The 19,456-nt window shown below is 33.8% G+C and overlaps 4 protein-coding genes across 6 annotated transcripts; all 4 read right to left on the reverse strand.

Annotated features, from left to right (window-relative positions):
• Positions 1 to 504: 504 nt before the first annotated feature.
• LOC142539772 (uncharacterized) lies at positions 505 to 3,650 on the reverse strand. 3 transcript variants are annotated; one of them, XM_075645462.1, is made up of 3 exons: positions 3,405 to 3,650; positions 2,860 to 3,024; positions 505 to 1,174 (listed from the first exon to the last, which is right to left on the reverse strand). In XM_075645462.1, the coding sequence occupies exons 2-3, from the start codon at positions 2,998 to 3,000 to the stop codon at positions 707 to 709; spliced, it is 609 nt and encodes a 202-aa protein (XP_075501577.1). In that variant the 5' UTR covers positions 3,001 to 3,024; positions 3,405 to 3,650; the 3' UTR covers positions 505 to 706. The 3 variants fall into 3 exon arrangements, with proteins under 3 accessions (XP_075501577.1, XP_075501578.1, XP_075501579.1); XM_075645463.1 differs by having other exon boundaries at positions 2,860 to 3,047; positions 3,405 to 3,617; XM_075645464.1 differs by having other exon boundaries at positions 2,860 to 3,034; positions 3,405 to 3,577.
• An 884-nt stretch (positions 3,651 to 4,534) lies between these two features.
• LOC142538233 (uncharacterized) lies at positions 4,535 to 10,724 on the reverse strand. Its single transcript, XM_075643598.1, has 2 exons — positions 8,351 to 10,724; positions 4,535 to 5,914 (listed from the first exon to the last, which is right to left on the reverse strand). The coding sequence occupies exons 1-2, from the start codon at positions 9,542 to 9,544 to the stop codon at positions 4,712 to 4,714; spliced, it is 2,397 nt and encodes a 798-aa protein (XP_075499713.1). The 5' UTR covers positions 9,545 to 10,724; the 3' UTR covers positions 4,535 to 4,711.
• Positions 10,725 to 11,020: 296 nt separating this feature from the next.
• LOC142538912 (uncharacterized) lies at positions 11,021 to 11,984 on the reverse strand. The gene is made up of 2 exons (XM_075644202.1): positions 11,676 to 11,984; positions 11,021 to 11,574 (listed from the first exon to the last, which is right to left on the reverse strand). The coding sequence occupies exons 1-2, from the start codon at positions 11,881 to 11,883 to the stop codon at positions 11,078 to 11,080; spliced, it is 705 nt and encodes a 234-aa protein (XP_075500317.1). The 5' UTR covers positions 11,884 to 11,984; the 3' UTR covers positions 11,021 to 11,077.
• Positions 11,985 to 13,770: 1,786 nt separating this feature from the next.
• LOC142539773 (OVARIAN TUMOR DOMAIN-containing deubiquitinating enzyme 5-like) lies at positions 13,771 to 17,170 on the reverse strand. The gene is made up of 3 exons (XM_075645465.1): positions 17,058 to 17,170; positions 15,635 to 15,742; positions 13,771 to 14,827 (listed from the first exon to the last, which is right to left on the reverse strand). The coding sequence occupies exons 2-3, from the start codon at positions 15,736 to 15,738 to the stop codon at positions 13,945 to 13,947; spliced, it is 987 nt and encodes a 328-aa protein (XP_075501580.1). The 5' UTR covers positions 15,739 to 15,742; positions 17,058 to 17,170; the 3' UTR covers positions 13,771 to 13,944.
• Positions 17,171 to 19,456: the final 2,286 nt, after the last annotated feature.

Below are 19,456 nucleotides of genomic sequence, written 5' to 3' on the forward strand. Positions count from 1 at the left end.
CAATTTTCCAGTCTCCCTTTTTTTCTTCCTCAATTCCCAAGGTTTTATTTAATGACACACGTTAAAGGTCAATTAAAATCACTTCTAATTTAATTTTTTATCTGTCCATACGCCGATCTTTATTTTTTTAAAAAAAAATAAAAATTTAATAGGTCGTCCATTGAATTTTAATCAAAATCTTTATGCTCAAGTATTTTTAAATGAAAACGGGAAGGGCCAGATGGATAACAAGCAAAAGTTAATTAAATCTAAATGTTAAATGTTGCATATATAAGTACAATCAGCAATCTTCAACTCGTTTAAATATGAATTGATGGACACATGTATTAATTCTTTTTAAAAAAACATTCTCTTTTTTATTATACCCACGTGTATTTGTCAAGTGCAAATCAAAGAAAAAGACATCTACCATCGATTGAATGGGTTTGCAAGTTAAGGTTAAAAAAAGAAGTGAAAATCCAAATGACATATCTAACATTTATTGAATGGGTTTGCCAAGTAAAAAAGATTAAAAAGAAAATTAAATATCTCTCGTAGGTTGGTTTCCAATTGCACTTTAACCCAAATGAATATCAGGGATCACTTCCCATAAACCAGTCTTTAACACGCTCGAGACATGATTCAAACGGAAACATAAATCCTAAATCCACCTCCCCAAAGCACAGACTTTTTCTAGGTTATCTTTTTATTGTTGTTATAGATTAATTCACTTCTTCCTCTTCTTAGGTGGTTGGAGGTCTTCCTCTTCGTCGTCTTCATCTTCTTCCTCGTCCTCTTTGTCATCTTCTTCCTCAACGACCCCTTCCTCGTCTCCACCATCTTCCGCATCTTCATCATCATCTTCGTCGTCGTCGTCATCATTGTCATCATCATCATCGTCGTCGTCGTCCTCGTCAGGATCCCCTCCATCCTCCGGTTCATCGTCGTCGTCGTCACCATTCTCCTGAGTTCCGCCGGTCGATCCTCCTTCGCGACCCTTTGTGGGTCCGCTTTTATTGCCGTTAGGGTTAGGATTTCTTTCATCAACGTCATCCTCATTGTCATCCTCGTCACCTTCACCATCTTCTTCTTCATCAGTGTCATTATCACCAGCATCAGCTACCTCATCCGGAAGGAGAGAGCCATGATGGTCTCCTCTAATCTTAGGTTGGTTATTCAATAGCTTTATGCATTCCTTAAATTTAGAAAACAAACCCGAAGAACACAAAGTTATAAGAGTTCTAACTTTTGCTCAGAAGATATATATATATATATATATATATATATATATATATATATATATATATATTTATTTATATATATATATGAAGACAATGATCATAATGTGGCAGATGTCAAACATAAGTTACTGTGTGAAAACAACTCTTTGATCGACTTGACAAGGTCATCCCACTTGCTCCTTTCCATTTATTATTTTCAATAATAAATATATGATAAAATAAAATATTACAGATTCCACAATTAACATAGTTATGCATTGAAAACAGGAACTTAAACTAAGCTAAATGAACAACTAAATCATGAGATTAGGATACCATGAAACAAGTTATCACTATCACGCACAAGATTGGTTATCTCATAAAGAATCAAGTTGGCTCACAATTTTTTAAAATCAATTCAGTTATTATCATTTTCATATTTGAAACTATAAACTCTAGCCAAGCAAACTCGAATATATCCAAATATATCTTCGAGCCAAATTCAAACAAAAATTATTTCCTCACATCACTCGTAACATTTTATAAATATATATATTAAAAATCATACAAGGTCATAAGATTGAGCCCAACGAAATCCAAACAAATCGAGTTCGAACTCAAGTCAGCCTTAAGCCCAAAATGATTTCTTTTTAAAGTTTCGAGCAAAGTTCTATTGGAGATTAGTTGAGCTTCAATGTCAAAAAATAAATAATATTCACATGATTTAGTTGGTTCACACACTACAAAAGATAACCGGGACAAAAAAGGAATGGGCCCAAAAAGCTTTATTGAAAAAAATCCAATAATTTGAGTTGGGCCCGTCCTACTAATTCAGGCCTAAGACATTGAACAATTCATGAAACATATTTTCAATTATTATTTAATTATAATTATACATTTAGTTCCAGCTAATCTTTTACAAAATTTATTATTATAATATTATTGGCATATAAGAATCTTGGTTTGGAATATTCTAAAGGTTTATATCATGGCCAGTTGATACTATCGTATAGCTGCGAAAAGTAAACTTTAGTTAAAGGCGGATCGAAGAAATAAACCGAATAAAAAAGACTGTAACTAGATCGATATGCTCTCGATTGAACCGGCTATTTTATGAGACGAATATCTTATTTGGGTCATCCATGAAAAAGTATTTTTTATGCTAAGAGTATTATTTTTTATTGTGAATATATCGATAGGTTTGATCCGTATAATAGATAAAAATTCGGAGACCGTCTCACCATAGACTTACTCTTTGCATAATTACTGTATTATAGAAAATAAATAAATTATATGTCCTAGAGGAAAAAAAAACAGATTGGAAAAATGAATTTATAGAATAATATAGATATGAATATTTTTTAAAAAAATTACCATCAAATTATCTAAATCTCGAAACCCCTCCATATAAAAAAACAAAAGAAAAGTAAAAGTTTATGCTCTTTTCTGACAAATTTGACACGAAAATTCGAATAACAACAATAAAAAAACAAATATTTGGACGAATTTTTAGAAGTAAAAAAAACGACTTTAAAAATATGCACAAAATCAAAATTTCAGCTTAAACAGGGGCGACACGGTTTTTTTTATAAAAAAATATTCTTAGGAGAAAAAAATAATTAATAAATAAAATAGGACAAAATGAAGTGAGATCTGGTACCTGACTAAGGCCTAAAAGCTGAGCCTTGACCAGGGCTGAAACTAGCAAAGCCACCAACCACGCTTCACCACCGGCGCACAATAGCACGCTCTGCTTAACCATAGTTATCCCGGGCACTGTACCACAGTTAATCTTCTCCATAACTAAAACCGCAACAAAACCCACCTACGAAATACTGACCGTTAGATCTGCCAAGATTACCAACCAGATCAATATATTAATTAAAGAAAAATATAATTATTATAAAAATAATGATTAAAAATAGGTAATCGGAGAAGAAGACAGAGCACCACTTTCTAATGATAAAATTTTAGTGGAAAGCAAGACTTGGTTGATTTCGTGGAACGAGGAAAATCACGCGTCAGTAGAATAACTGCGAAAACTTTAAATCGAGTAAAATTATTTCATAGAAGAAATTTCACCGACGCAGCTGAACTTTTGAGAAATCGTGACAAATTATACAAAGATCTAAGTGTATCGAGATGAAATAAAAGTAAAAATCGAAATATTATTAGTTAAATTCAGGGTTTATGGAGAAGACTTACCCGGAGTGCGCAGATCTGAGGTTTGGTTGAGGAGATCTAAGGGTTTAGAAAACTAAAAGGCGGAGAAGGAGAGATTAGAGGCAACTTTCATTGTGGACCGTCCGATCAAGCAGAGAAAACTATAGAGAGGAAGATGTAAATATCTTATTGTATCCGCAAGGAAAGAAGCTCGGTGGTGTGGTGATTCTGGGTGAGCTGACCGTAATCTCCTCAGAGGGGAATCGGGCAGTTCGGGCAGCGTTAAAAACAAGCGAGATGGGAAAATATCCGGGAGTTAAAAGCTGCCCGTTGATTAGGTGTGGATTAGAGGTGCATAAGTTTGTTTTATTTATCAATTATTATTTTCAGCAATTTACGCTTGAACATTTTTAAATAAGAAGACTGACTTCTTATTTTTTTAAAAAAAAAATAATAATATTCTACTAATTTTCGGTGTTGACTAATTTCCCAATTTTTTTAAAAAAAGAATAGTCATAAAATAAGTGAAATTAGATCAAAATAATGGTCATTCGCGTCTGGATTAAAATATTTAATCATGAATTTAAATTTATATTTTAAAATTCAATTGTATAATGTTTTTAACGAGGAAATGTTTCAAATTCATTCTTTTGAGATACATATAAGCTATTGCAGGGTTTTTTTAAATAAATAAATAAACAATCTAAATGACTAAACATTTTAACAAAAGATTAAAAACAAAAAACTTTAAAGATCTATTATAAAAAAAACCCGCCTCCTCGTTTATTTCTTTTATGAAAATGGTTTTGAAACGCGCTTTACAGTTATTCTTGAAAGTTTTTGGTTTTTCAATATTTTGTTATGGTAAAAAAAAAGTTTGTTAAATTATTTTATTATTTATTTTTAAAAAAAAAATCCCTTATTGCGTTACAAATATAATATATTTCAAATGAACACAATCATTAAAAATTCAATTTTTTGAAATATTTTTCCGGTTCAGATCACCCAGACCAAATGAAAGTTTTCCATTTTGAGCATAATTATAATATTTTGTTTCTTTCAAAATTCATGAAACTAGTGGGCAAAGGAGAAGTAATGTTATATGCATTTTTATGAAAATCTACACGCCATTCAACCGTTGAAAATAAAATTGCCCTGCTATCTGCTCCATCGCATACTAAAAATGAATTTCACATTCCATGATCGACATCCGACAGAAAATAATACATTGTATCAATTCAGAAAACGCACTAGGTTCCTGGTGTTAAAAAATGAGAGTACAATTTAGCAACTAGCTCAGTGATATGCCGTTGGATGCTATAAAAATTGGCATTCGAAGTCTCTACATTTCAAGATCCTGAAAGGTGCCCCTCGTAGGCTAACATCAATTCTTTAGCATCTTCCTCGAACCTCAAAACATATTTCTCCATGAACTTCTTTTCTGTATAGGATAACAAACTTGATATTTTCGGTAACTTTTCTACAAGCCCCCTTGATTTTAGGATCTTGAAAACTCTATATCGAGGCAATACTCTCTTCTCCATGCTGAAAACCAAATATTGTGGCCAATCAACAATCGTGGATTTGTCGAGCATAACAGTGTTCAAGAAGAACTCAATTGCACGTCTTAATCGCACTTCTGACGATTTGAAGAGATGGGGTGACTTGAGAAGCATTTTTTTGCATTGGCATTTGGAGAAACCGAAACTCTGAAGCACTTCGTATTTCCTACTGAGAGTCTCAGCACTATTACTATAACAAACAAAAACACCATAAACCAACATCCTTGAACCCATGACGAATCCAAGTTCAGTAGCTCTTGAAATAAGAGATTTTAGTTTGGTCTCAGACATATAAACGAGCCGTGGCTCGTTCTTAAGAATCATGACCAATTGAGATCCTACAATTCCACAGCTTTCCAGATATTTGATGCCAGATAGCAATCTGGAATCCTTGCCAATCACCCAAGCATACCTCGAAAGGATATGAAACATGTCATCATTAATATTACATTTACTGGTATCAGGTTGGATAAGCCCAAGAACTTTCTTGACGAGCTCGATACACGGCTTCAGCTTTTTATCCAAACTGCAAGTGAGAAGCATCGGGTTCTTGGAAATGAACATAGCCAATTGAGGTCTTGGGATACCGAGTTCTTGAAAATATATGAGCTTTGGCTTAAGTATTTTTTCGACATCAAGTACAAGAATCTGGGGTCGGCTATTAAGCATCAATCTGATTTGGATATCTGAAAAACCATGAATTTTGAGAAAATGAACAGCTGCTTGAGGTTTTTCAAGGGATTTGACATGTGAAAATTGGCTAGTAATGGTGAGAGCTCTCTGTTTGGGACATTTCAAAGAGTCGATCAAAAAATTGAGCAAAATATGGTTTTCTAAGTTTGGGTGTGTGGTTGATGTGTAGGTACGGCTCAGAGCAAAAGAAGAAAAAAAATCGATATAAGGAGAAAGTGGGTTGGCGGGGTTCAAGTGGAAGTTGCGAAAATGGAAAGGCAGAAGCAAGTGAGAGCGAAGAGGGGACATGAACTCTCGAATTTATTTTAAAGTTTCCACGAGCTAGGGGAATTAGATTCTAACAACTGGTAACAAACTGTTGTTATATCTGAATACAACCATCATATATAAATCTAAGCTCAGCACAAGAAAAACTGAGCCTTTCTTATAATGGAAAGCAGAAAACTAGACAGGAATTTGAAAAGACAGATCAAGATAGACTCAACTCTCAACAGAAGCACAATATCCGTTGATCACCTGAACAACCAAAAGAAAAGGCTATAAATCAGTTAAAGAATGTCCAAGAAGTCACCAAAATCCACTTAAACCAAGCTCAGCAATCACAATTTCATATATACATCGACCCAAGAGTAAAGAATTAAAAAACAACACAATAGATGAAGTTTCGGAACCTACACCTGGATTTGTATAATCCACAACATTACTACTTTCAGCTAGTTAATTAGTATTGACCCATATGATTTAACTAAAAGTGGTAGGGATCTTAACCTCAGGTGCATTCTGTTAATTGTCCCACATCGGTTGGATAAATAACATTGGAGTTGTATATATGGGCTTGGACAATCCTCCCCCCTAGAGCTAGCTTTTGGGGTTGAGTTAGGTCCAAGTGTCAATCTTAACATGGTATCACAGCCCAAGTTCCACCGTTACGTGTTGGACTGCCTATATAATTAGGTCACACGTTCTGCCCATAATTGGGTCATTTGTAAACTCCACGCTCCATATGAGAGGGGTGTGTTAATTGTCCCATATCGGTTGGATAAATAACATGAGAGTTGTATATATGACCTTGGACAATCCTCCCCTTTGAGCTAGCTTTTGGGGTTGAGTTAGGTCCAAGTGCCAATCTTAACACATTCGCTTACTCTGACCACTACTAAACGTACATCATCACATTAAAAAACTAGAAGCTTCCACATTTCCAATTTGTCCAAACTCCAGATAGAAAGTAGAACACTATATCTTCATCCCACAATATTTCCCACTTCGGCAAAAACACTTGACCTATCGAGACCAAATAAACATTAAAACAAGCACTGATTACACGGTTTAAAGATTTTGCAGCAATGTTCATATAATCAGAACATGTATCGAAACCGTCAATTAGACAACCACCGATCCCAAGTCCAAGATTATCCATCTAAACTCCAGAATTTTCTCAAAAACATTTTAAAAACCACCTTTGTTCGAGGCTCCCAACACAAATTACGCCAGAAACCCAATAAATCCTAGAAAGAGGAATCACCGAGAAGGCAATAATATTTTTCAATTGATAGATTCCAAGACAAAATGCAGCAGTTCATTATACAAAGATTTATAATAAATCAATACAGAAATGGGAAATACAAAAAGGACTTTTGAATTTATAAGCAACAAAAAGAGAAGTACCTGATAATTATTGAACAGTGGTGCAAGCAAAACGATGGCCGCATGTTAAAGTTTCACCTCGAAATTTATGCAGTTCCTTCTGCGCACAAGAGAAGTATATTTGACGTGAAATTACAGTACTGCCCACGAGATCATACAATTTGTATTCCGGCTTCCTTCAAAGTTCAGAATTATGTTTTGTATTTACACGTTGGATTAGGTCAATATACACTGAGGTTACCTAACATATATGAGTAGGTCTCTTGTAAAACGATCTCACGAATTTTTATATATGAGACGGGTCAATTCTATCGATATTCACAATAAAAATTAATACTCTTAGCATAAAAATTAATATTTTTTCATGGATGACCCAAATAAAAGATCTATCTCACAAAATACGACCGTGAGACCGTCTCACACAAATTTTTACTATTATATATTACAAAAGTGTATTTGAAATTATAAAATTATCATAAATATATTTTTGAAAAAGTTTTTTCAAATAAAAAATATGAATAATTTTATAATTTCAAATACATTTCCTAACCCAATTTATATATCCTATTGTATATGTGTGTTTATTTTAGTGATAACTTAAAATTATCACTAAAATTATTTCATTTTAAAAATAAAAATAATTTATGTTTTCAAAGAATAAATTTTGACCACCTCTGCATTGTATTAAATTAAAGCAAGGTAAAAAAATTTCATTTAAAAAAATGCAATGTCAAACAGTAATTAATAACTTTGTTTAAAAATGAAAAGGGTATTTTTAAGTCTAATAAAATAACCAAGATAACTATACTAAGGAATTGATGCATTATTATATAGTATAGTTTAGATAATAAAAACTTTAGTTTTTATAATATAGTAATTGATTATAAAAGAAATAACTCGAGTAAACTATTTCTAAACCATATTCCGTCTGTGCTTGACATGGTTGGTATAAATAAATATTTGTACTAAGAGATAAATTTAGAATGAAATTTTTGGCACTAAATGAATAATTTTAGAATGCCGGTACTCTCCAAACAGAGGTAAATTAATTGTGTATCGATCCACTATCCAGTATCTATTCTTTCAAGATTCAGAAAGATGGCCTTCGTAAGCTAACATCAATTCTTCAGCGTCATCCTCAAACCTCAAAATATATTTCTCCGTAGACTTCTTATCTGTCCAACGTAATATACTTGTCATACTCGGCAACCTCTTCAAAAGCCTCTTCGATTTCACCACCTGCACAACTCTATGTCGAGGTAATATTCTCTTCTCCATGCTACACATCAAACAATATGGCGATCCAAAAATCACAGATTTGTTAAGCTTAAGAGTACTCAAGAAGAACTCGATTCCACGCCTTAATCGTGCTTCTGATGATTTGAAGAGAATGGGTGCTTTGATAAGCATTTGTTTGCATTCGCATTCAGTGAATCCGTAGCTTTGAAACAAGTTGTACTTTTTATTGAGAGTCTCAGCACTGTTACCATAACAAGCTAAAACACCATGAACAAACATTCTTGAATCCATGGCAAATCCTAGTTCGGTAACCCTTGAGATAAGTTTTTTGAGTTTGGTTTCAGAAACAGAAAAGAGCCGTGGATCATTCTTCAGAAGCATGATCAATTGAGATCCCACGATACCACAACTTTCCAGATATTTGATGTTAGATAGCAATGTTGATTTTTCGCCAATCACAAAAGAAGAATACCTCGAGAGGATACGAAACAGGTCATCATTAATATCACATTTACCGCTGTCTGGTCGGTTAAGCTCGAGAACTTTCTTGATGAGCTCGATACCAGGCTTCAGCTTTTTATCCAAACTGCTGGCAAGAAGCATCGGGTTCTTGGAAATGAACTTAGCCAGATGAGGACTTGGGACACCAAGTTCTTGAAAATATACAAGCTTTGGTTTAAGAATCTTTTCAACGTCAAACAGAAGAAGCTTGGGATGGATATAAAGCAATGATCTGATTTGGGTGTCTGAAAAACCATGAGATCTGAGGAAATGAAAAGCTGCTTGAGGTTTTTTAGGGGATTTGACATGTGTAAAGTGACTAGTGATGGTGAGAGCTCTTTGTTTGCGACATTTCAAAGAGTCGATGAAAAACTTAAACATATCATGGCTTTCTAAATTTGAGTGCGGGGTTGATGTATAGGAGTGGCTTGGAGAGAAAGGGAATAAAAAATTAATGCATTGGGAAAATGGGTCAGTGGGGTTGAAGTGGAAATTGCGAAAACGGAAATACAAAAGTGAGTGAGAGTGCATAGTGGACATGATCTCTGAAATTTGATTTAAAGTTTCCAAGAGCTAGAGGTTAGATTTAACAGGTAACAGACTGTTATTGATATGGGACACGACTATAATCGACATATCTAAGCAGGGCACGTAAAAGATGAATCTAAGCATTTCTTATTTCAAGGGCATGGAAGCAGAAATTAAATAAGAATACGAAACAGAACGATCAAGATGAACACAATTCTCAACAGATGCGCAGACCCCTTGGCCACCTGAGCATTCAAAATTAAGAAAAAGATATAAATCAGTTCGAAGTCCAAGAATTCACCAAGAAAACAAATAATCCAAGCTCAGCTATCATATATGAGAACAAACCATGTATAGAGAGTAGGATGCAACACCAAAAGATAAAATCTTTTAACCAAACCTCAGGGTTTGTTTAATCAACAAAAAATGGCTACTTTTTTAGCTACTCAATTATGATTATCTTATGAATGAACTCAAAGTGAGAAGGATCATAATTTCAGGTGCATCTGCATACTTTTACCACTCCTAATCATAAATATGTAACATTAGAAAACCATAAGCTTCCACATTCCAGCTTGTCCAGATTGAAAGTAGGAAGACTTTATCAGGATCACACAAAATTTCTGCCATTGGCAAAATTACTAATTCTACATAAACATTGAAAATGCTGGATGTAATTTATACGAAATCACTAAGATTACAAATGATAATTGAAATAAAATATTAAACAAAATACACAAAATGTAAAGGAGCTCAGAGCTAGTAGAATACCAGAAAGGAAACAGCCTCGAAGCTGTAGCTTATGAGAAAAGCTAAGCAGATTTCAAATAAATCCAAAGAAAATAAAGTAAGAGTGCTCGAAAATGTTGATGTAGTCTATTGCTTTTGTGACAACGTTCACGTAATCAGAACAAGTTTCGGAACCATTACCTAGAATCACCATCAATCCCCAAAATCCCCAATTTTACCCAAAGAATCAAAAAGAAAAAGCCCAGAAAATCTTCAATATACGGAGTAATAATGAAGTAGCACATAAACAGACAGGTGACGAAACCTGGAGGCAAACCTTCGCCACGACTCGCGAGCAAAGTCTAGCTGAAATACACGCAGTTCCTTCTTAAAATACAGTTGGTTCCCACAGACAGGATCACAGAAATAGTATTTGGAGCATTTCAAGGATTTAAATTTGAAAAAATGATATAAAACAAAAAAATTAAATGGTTCCAATTTTTGGGATTTTGAAATATATTAACATATATTTTTTAAAAAATAAGTTCCCATTTGTAAATTAAAGATTTCAAACAAATGGATTTTGAATTTAAATCTATGATAAATATATATAATTATTTATGTTGCATTATAAACTTCACATTTTAAAATTTTGAAAACGGGTGAGCGTGAGACTTGAAGTTGTTAAAAACTGTATATTTTTTTATTTTTTTTGGCTTTTTAGAAGAGGGATTTCATAGACATAACAATAGAAGATAAAAAAAAAACCACACAGTTTATATTAATAGATTTATATATTTCCCATTTCAGAAAAATCTACCACTCAATCCCATGCTCCCCAACACTTTCCATGATCCTATTAGAATTCTCGTCAAATATATAGCTCTTGCCATTTTTCAAATCATCAGCATTACTTATCATCCCTACATTCATTTGTTCGCCATAATCGATCCGGCGACGACTTCTTTTGGGATCATCTGGTAAACCAATGCCAAGATAATTACTATTATATGTTTTAAAATCCCACAAATCATGATCATCAGGTCTGGCTGCAAACCCCATGGATACAATCGAACTATTACAGACGGTAATATCTTCTATTTTTTCGCCATGACCATTCGTGGCCGGCGAAGAAGGATCTTCTTGTGTAGCCATAGTGTTCTTCTCTCCCTCAGTACTTTCTCTATACTTGTTGAGGTAATCTTTCAAGGGTCCAACATAATTCTCAAATCCAAGTGTTGTCATAGCCCACAACAGATCATCGCCGTTTATGGTCTTTCTCTTCTCCCTTTGGCATTTATCGGATGCTTCGCCTGTAAAAAAATGCGACGGTAAACCTAAAGATTAGATTACATATATAATCAAACAATAAATAATCAGATTGAATTCATGAAAAAGATTGATCAGTGGATACCCGTAATGAAGTTGATGAATTCGGAGACACATTCTTGCACAGTTTGCTTTGCTTCTTTGGAAATCTTGGCATTTGCAGGGAGGGATTTCTTCATGATTCGGCTTACATTGGCAATGGGGAGGAAGCCGTCTTGTTCCTTGGTGTCTGCAAGTGCCATTGAGTTGTTGTTAATTAAGGAATTATTTTGTACTCTTTTTTTACCTGTCATCGATGGAGGAGCTGGAAGAAGATAAAAACTCCTAAAAAATAGAAATAATCAAGGTTCAAGGTTTACACTGCTGGAAAACTGGAGATGAGTTTTAGGGTTTATATAAGATATATATTTGTACATACAAATGAGAAGAAGAGCCAAAGATAATAAATTGATAATCGGTTGGTTGAATATGTGTTTAAAAATAATAGTTTGATCAAATAAAGTAAAATTTCTAGGTAATAGACTAGCACAATCGAGTTGACAAATTAGCCTGCTCACATCATTATAATTTTATCTTTTTCTGTAAAATACGAATAATTCTTATAACTAGCATTATTATAAAATTTAATCGGGCAGATAACTCTATGAAAAGTTAATTATATATAACAACTATACGTGCTTGGACCATTTGTGCAGACTCGAGAAAATTAAAAAGAGGAAATTCAAGAAATTTATATTATGTATGTATGTTTATTTTCTTTATTTTGGTTATTCATGTTAACAAATTTCAATCTTGGCAATGTTTCTTCTGATTTTTGACAATTTTAAACTTTTTCCATCGAGAAAAAAGTAAATTTGTTGGGAAAAAAGAATTAAATTTTTTTAAAAAAAAACAGACCAAGACTTCGATTTGACAAATATGTGACCAAAAATGTAATGTTCTCCTATAGAAAAAAATGTTAATTTACAACCCGAAAAAACCCAAAATCAAGAAATTATTAAATTTCGATTTTATTTTGATATATTGTAAAGTGAAATTTATCTATGGAGAAGAAATACTATAAAGTGGAACATAATTTTGACACAAATATTTCAAATCTTTATGTGAATGCCAAATGGCACATTTAGAAGCAATGCAACATTTTTCTGTTCTTCACAATAGACATGCACTAAAATACCGAAAATCGTTTTTCAAATATGATATGATGTCCAATCATAAAGAGTTGGAGAAATTAATTATAAAAATAGGTTTTATTCATTTAGTCAAACAATTGTATTTATATTTTTGTAAGTGCGATTGTCCCACGAAAAACTTTGACATTATTAGAAGCTTCCAAACTTGGTCGGCTGCGCAGCGGAGACTTTTAAATAAAGAGGTAGCTTCAATAACTTTTTATTTAAATCATTATTAATTAGTTTATTAATATGCCATTATATCAACTTATTTTTCGACCATATTAAATTTCAGTTGTTATTTTATATCTTTATTGAATTAAAATCTTAATATATGAACAAGTGCTAAAGGAAATAAGAAGATTTCCATATATTTTCTAATAAAAACGTTCTTAGGTAGTTACTGATGATATGTAATAAATCGCGGAAGCCAATTTTTTATTTCCTGTTATTTTAAACATGCGACTTTGTGAATCTAAATAATGATATTTTTATCATCTTTATTCTTGTTTTGCTGATTAGGTTAGGCTAACAGCGACGGCAGGGCGTCAACCGGAAGCTGTAACGTAGGTGTTGCTTTGCCGTATCCATCATCAACCAATGCCGGTGTTAGGAGAGTTTATAGCTTGCTCATTGGCCCGTGGTGCCATGTCTTGGCTATGATGGCCAAAATGTGGCTACAATGGTCAAAGCCTATTATGACAAACGGCACAAGAGATCGGCAACTCCTCAGGTCTGCGTCATGCTGCTGTAATGAGGACTGGATCTTCGCCTACAAATAGCTAGGCTAACGGGGAATAATTTTTTGCATCGCTTTTAAACCAAGCAATAAAATCCAATCAGGCTCGTGTTAATGTAAGATGTTAAATTGACAGCGGCCGCTCGAAATCAACAGCGTACGATGCTGCAAATATATAACTGGTTCTCCTTGTCCCTTAAAATAGAACTAGTTAAAATAGAACTAGTTATAGTTTGCCACTAGAAGGAAAAATCGTCTACTCTCCATCATGTTCAATGAATTTTATTACTTTTATATATCATAAAATACAAGACCATGTAAATATATCCATAAAAAATAGTAGTTTGAGCAACAAAGTCTGCAATAACAATAAGAAAAAAGAATGACTTAAGAAACAAGACAACAGTAGGTTAGCTTTCAACTCAACCATGGCTAAATAGCAACTATTGAATCCCAGCAGGTACAACAGAATTATAGTGCTCACCAAGCCCAAAAGCATGCTTATGAAACGACAGCAGAATACTTGACTTCGATGATGAGCAGGTTCCATTACTTTGCTGGTATTCCTTCCCCATTTCTACATCAGGAAAAGATCCTGAATATATCATGATAGGTTTCTTTAAACAATGGGTTAGAGCACCGAGCTCTAGTTGTCCTCCCCATGCTGCAGTAGACTCGATGTCCCTGCAATAGTTTTCAAACCTCTCAGTAATGGAATCTGCAGATTCTTCATCTGCAGCAGTTTCAGAAAGAAAAAACGGCAGAAAATCTGATGCATTTTTCCGCATATAATTAGCCACCATTTCCCGGAGTTCTTGGTAAGAACAAGGAGAGGAGCCTCCAGAATGGAAGGCTAATTGGTCCTCAACAGCTCGGTAGAGACAATGGCCATCGGCTTTTATTTCATTGATGGTAAATCCAAGGGGTTCTAGTTTTCGCTCTAACTTCTCATCTTCAATAATTCGATGGCTTACAATCTGGCTCTGCTCTTCTTGAATTCTACGTTCCCTGGCTGCTTCCTCTTGGGCTCTTTTTTCACGTCTCTTTGCGTGCTTATTTGGTTTTGATGACTGCTCTGCTTGATTTGTGACTGAAACCCCAGCAATTGCCTTCACCAGATTGTCCAAATCTCCCTTTTGTTTATCTGTACCGCCATTGTAGCCTAACAAAGCCAATTCCTTAGCTTGTGCTTCTTTAAGCTTTGTTGAAAGTCTAGATATCTCTTCATCAACTTGTTTCTTCTTGGCTTTCTGTTCAGCCTTGCTACCTTTTGCCGCGGCCTTTTTTAATGCAACTTCTTTGTTCTGTAGATCATTAGTCTCTTTTCTGCAATTCAACAAATTCCACTTGAGCTCATAACAAATATCGTTCTCCGTATGAAAAAAACATAATCAAAGAGCTCTTTGATTGTCAACAACTGTAACAATCATCTAATTTCAAAGTTTCGGCAATTTAATACAGATCACTAGCAACCAGAGCAAGAAAAATTGCAACCAAATCTACCAGATACGAAACAAATCAGCCTACACTCCTGATGGAAATAATGTCCAATAACTACTTCAATTCATTTCACCCTTCTACAGAAAGGGTGTCGAGGAGCATAATGTCATTCCCAAAGCAAAAAGGAGTCTTTGTTCTTTTTCTTTCCATTTGTTTCCATTTTGCATCTATTGTTTGTTTAGGTCTATGACTATGTGAGTAACCAAAGTGGAAAGGCAATCTAGCTATACTTCAGCAAATGATTATCCAAGAAAGCCGCTAGGTAAATTATTGGCAAAAATACAAGGAAACAGGTAACAAATACAACGAATTTTGGATTATTTAGTTCAGAAATCCAAATTTAGATTTGGTAAGAACAAAAAACATTTCTTTGTCATACTATTCAAGTCTCGACTATCAATTGATTTAATAAATCATATATATCATGACACTGATCTCATTCAAGATCATTGAGAGGTAATTCATTCATTGAATTTACGGACAAAAGATTTATCATCTTTATGGATGAGATTATGGAAGTAAATATTCTTGCATTTATCGATATTGCACTATTCGTTCTTTAATAAAGAAACAAGGTCAGAAAAAAACCACTTAAATAGGATTATGCATGCACGAACATGTGAGTAGATTTACCTGTGTCTAGAAAGCATCTCTTCAAGAGTTTCTTGCTTCTCTGGAACTGCATTTTCTGAAACCCCCTCAGACATTGTGTCTTCCACTGGATTTGTATCTGCCATTTACCTATCCCGAAATCAAGGTGTTAGATAAATATCGGGAGCAATTTATATCAATCAAGACTTCAAGGCTTACACAAAACAGGAGAGTAACAAAAAAGAACGAATGGGAAATGAAATGCCAAAAATTCCACCAGTTTAAGAAAGCTGGTCTTGGATATCAAAAAGCAAAGTATGATTAGATCCATGCTGTAAAATGTGTTTGTAATTTAAGCAACATCTCCACCATAATCAATCATCACTTGTTAAAGACGTATCAAGATCACTCCAGCTATTTCTCTAGGTTAGTATCAGGTGGATGCAATTCAATCTTACAGAAAATACCTACATTTATGACAGTCCATTTTCAATCATCCATTTCCCTGGAACTAGATATTCAGCATCTAACTAACTTCATTACACATCGACACTTGGAATACAAACAAAATCAAATAAACACGCCAAAATTTAACTCATTAACAATGGTGCACCCACCAATTTTCAGCAAGCAAACATAGAACTCATCGTATGCTTTTACAACTCAACATGCTTACTAATTTTCTACCTCTCTAATCAAACAAAATCACGATAGAGATATTTTACGAAATGAAAACGTTAAGGGTAATCACAGAGATAAACACAAGTTCACTTGAGAAAGGGAAGGAGAGCCACGTGTCAAAGAAAAAAAAAAGCAGAAAAGATTTTAGGAGATTTTCCGTTTACATAGCAATAAACAACATCATTGCATCACTTCCTGGTAACAAGAATAAAATTTAAACGACAATTTTAGTAAAATAGAACTACTACAACTCGATTCACATCGTAATGCACCGAAAAAAAACAATAAGACGACATAAAAAGTCAAGATTCACAATGCATAAAAAACAACATTAACAAGTAACAGAGAAGGATGAGTGACAAATCAGAATTTAAACTACCACTTAAAGAACAACAAAAGACCGTAAAGGTTTCAATTTTCACACGAGAGAACCGATTCAATAACTGCATAATAAGACCCGCATCAACATTAATAAGATAATAATTCAACAGATACCAACAATTTAAATCATTTTTTTTCTAAATTAAGTCGAACTTAGCCCACATCGAAGGACGAGTACAACATTAAAATTTCACTAAAACCCAATACAGAAACGCCATGTACAAACCGAATATGGAGGTGATTAAGGTCATGTAAGCAGCAACAAATGAAAAACAGACCCAGACGGTAGAGTTTTGAACTGTATTCTAGCAATATATACGTATACGCACAGATAAATACATACAAACATACATATATATACAAAGGGTAAAAAAAAGTAAGGGTGTTGAAGACAAAGTATAACCTGGCTCATAACTTGTAACCAAGCCGCCGGCCGCTTTCAGAGAGGAGTGGGAGGGTTTGGTTTTAGGAGAAGTAATCGCCTCATTTCACGACTCCAAATATTTATTTTATTAAAAAAAATACTTGTCCCCTTGAATATTTACTTTTTTTTTCCTTTTTATTCAATTTTCTCTATTTCCTTTTTCAGAAAAATTGCCTTTAAACTTATTTGGAAAAAAAAATAATATTTTTTCACTAGAAAAATATGGTTCTTTTTTTTTTTACAATTCAATAGTTAAAATTTTGCAAATGCAGTCACGAAACTATTAATCACTATATTTCCAAATTCACAAGACTGGAAAATCTTTCACCAAATGATTCATACAAAGAGGTGCGAAAATATATTTATTTTAATGATTTTATTTCTCTCTTTCGTTTTTTAATTTTTCTTGGGTATCAAATTTGATTTGTGAACTCCTCTAATCGAGGCTTTTTAAAAAATTTATGGATCTCTAATCGAGTTCGGGATACTAATTATTGGGGTAAAAAAATTCATTAGTCACAGGATGAGCAACAATTCTTGGAATGTAAGGCCATCTCCAAGGCTGCATATTGTGCCAAAATAGTGCAGCCCTTTCCTCCTGCAGCCCCCCATGGGTATTCTTTTTTATAATAATTAATATATATAAAATAAAAAGAATATTTCGAGAATATTCTTTTTGGTGTAAGATTTGAAGTAAATGGGTTGGAGACGAATGTTGTATATGGTACAGAAATCGCACTATTTTAGTATAAAATTTGCACCAAAATAGATTTTTTTGTTGGAGATGGCGGCCTAACGTGGAGACATGCAAAATTAGGAACCGCTAAATGCAGCTTAACTAAAAAATTAAATAAAAACCACAACATTGACAATAATAATATCTAATCAAATCAAGTATTTTTTGCTTTTTTAAAAAAAAAAATTTCTGTCAAACATAATGAATCTACTCAGCTTTCTCAGAGTAGATCTTTTGTGAGATGGTCTCACGAATCTTATTCTGTGAGACGGATCAACCCTACCGATATTCAAAATAAAAAGTAATACTCTTAACATAAAAAGTAATGTTTTTTCATGGATGACCCAAATAAGATATATGTCTCACAAAATACGACATGTGAGGAAGGGCGGAGTCACATACTCCTAAAGCCTTGGTGGTCTAATTTTTTTTAAAAAAATGTATATGTAAATTTTGTATAATTTTGAAATAATATGATATTAGCCCGGGTATATCAATTTAAAATATTAAAAGATTCTAAAGTTTAAAATTTCAGTTCGGGCAGAACCATATTTCTGGCTCCGTCACTGCCCGTGAGAACGTCTCACACGAGTTTTTGCGGCTTTTCTCAATTGTTTCAATGCATTCAAGGACTGTTGCCTTCTTTGACATTGCTGACAATTATAGCCTCATGCAGCACCCTCTTGTTATTTTTAATTAGGGAAGCAGCAGCGAATCATACCTGCAAAATAATCCCATTATTGTCAGTTTTTCATCAACATAAAGTTAGTTAATAAACTATCAGCCATCAGTTAGACCCTGCGGCTTGGATCATGGATTCGAGTGATACCATAAACATGCAATTGATGGTCAAAAAAAGCAAGAGGTGGGCACCTTTGTCACACGTTCTATTAGAATCATGCTGGCAAATATCAGTTAGTGTAGAAGGTAATACCATCATGTTTTCTATTCTTTTTCCCGTAAACCACAGAATACATCATGTTAAATCATTAAATAGCAGCCTGAAGTAACCTGCAACAAAGATAATTTAAACAATTCAACTTATGTTTCATATTTACGAGGTTTTATATGACATTCGTCCCTTCACAGTGTGTGTGGGAATCCACCGAAACATGTTGCCCAACAATTTTGTGACCTTCCCGACTCCTGTTACTATTTTCCAAAATCCCAAATAGATAAACTTATTTTATCATAAGTTACAGCTCCAGTCACTAATTTAGGAGGTGAAAACAAATAGTTCAAAACAAACCCTGGGGAGATGCTCCCTATAGCAAGGATAATCAAAGAGATGCTTCCAATCAAGTATGGCACAAAAAAGCCCCATTCCCATAAAATCACAAATTAATGAACCAATCATGCAAATGGCTTTGATGTGTTTTGGTCAAACAAGTCACTTGACATGCAGCAGGATCGCAACCAAGATAAAAACCCAACTCTGAATGAATGTTTGGCATGCAGAAGAGAATTTACCAACAACAGCTAGCCTACAACCAATCTGATTTAGGATGATTAATTTACCAACAGTAGCCTACAACCAATAAGAGTAATGATAAATTAAAGAAAAGGGACCTTAGAATGTAGATATTCAAAGTGAAATTAAAGTCCCGATTTCAGTTTGGTTGATTGTTCAGTATCTCAGCAT

This window comes from Primulina tabacum, chromosome 3 (genome assembly GCF_025594145.1).
Source record: "Primulina tabacum isolate GXHZ01 chromosome 3, ASM2559414v2, whole genome shotgun sequence".
In the NCBI taxonomy this organism is placed as follows: domain Eukaryota; kingdom Viridiplantae; phylum Streptophyta; class Magnoliopsida; order Lamiales; family Gesneriaceae; genus Primulina; species Primulina tabacum.

Bases quoted from the DNA above. Each gene is read 5' to 3' on its own strand.
- LOC142539772 (XM_075645462.1), bottom strand. From the start codon at position 3,000: ATGGAGAAGATTAACTGTGGTACAGTGCCCGGGATAACTATGGTTAAG. The intron at 1,175-2,859 runs GTACCAGATCTC...TCTAAATTTAAG, and splicing joins AGCTTTTAGGCCTTAGTCAG to GAATGCATAAAGCTATTGAA.
- LOC142539773 (XM_075645465.1), bottom strand. From the start codon at position 15,738: ATGGCAGATACAAATCCAGTGGAAGACACAATGTCTGAGGGGGTTTCA. The intron at 14,828-15,634 runs GTAAATCTACTC...GTTGAATTGCAG, and splicing joins GAGATGCTTTCTAGACACAG to AAAAGAGACTAATGATCTAC.
- LOC142538233 (XM_075643598.1), bottom strand. From the start codon at position 9,544: ATGTCCACTATGCACTCTCACTCACTTTTGTATTTCCGTTTTCGCAAT. The intron at 5,915-8,350 runs TGAAAGAATAGA...TTAAAATAAATT, and splicing joins AAGGCCATCTTTCTGAATCT to CGAGAGTTCATGTCCCCTCT.
- LOC142538912 (XM_075644202.1), bottom strand. From the start codon at position 11,883: ATGACAGGTAAAAAAAGAGTACAAAATAATTCCTTAATTAACAACAAC. The intron at 11,575-11,675 runs GTATCCACTGAT...ATTTTTTTACAG, and splicing joins ATTCATCAACTTCATTACGG to GCGAAGCATCCGATAAATGC.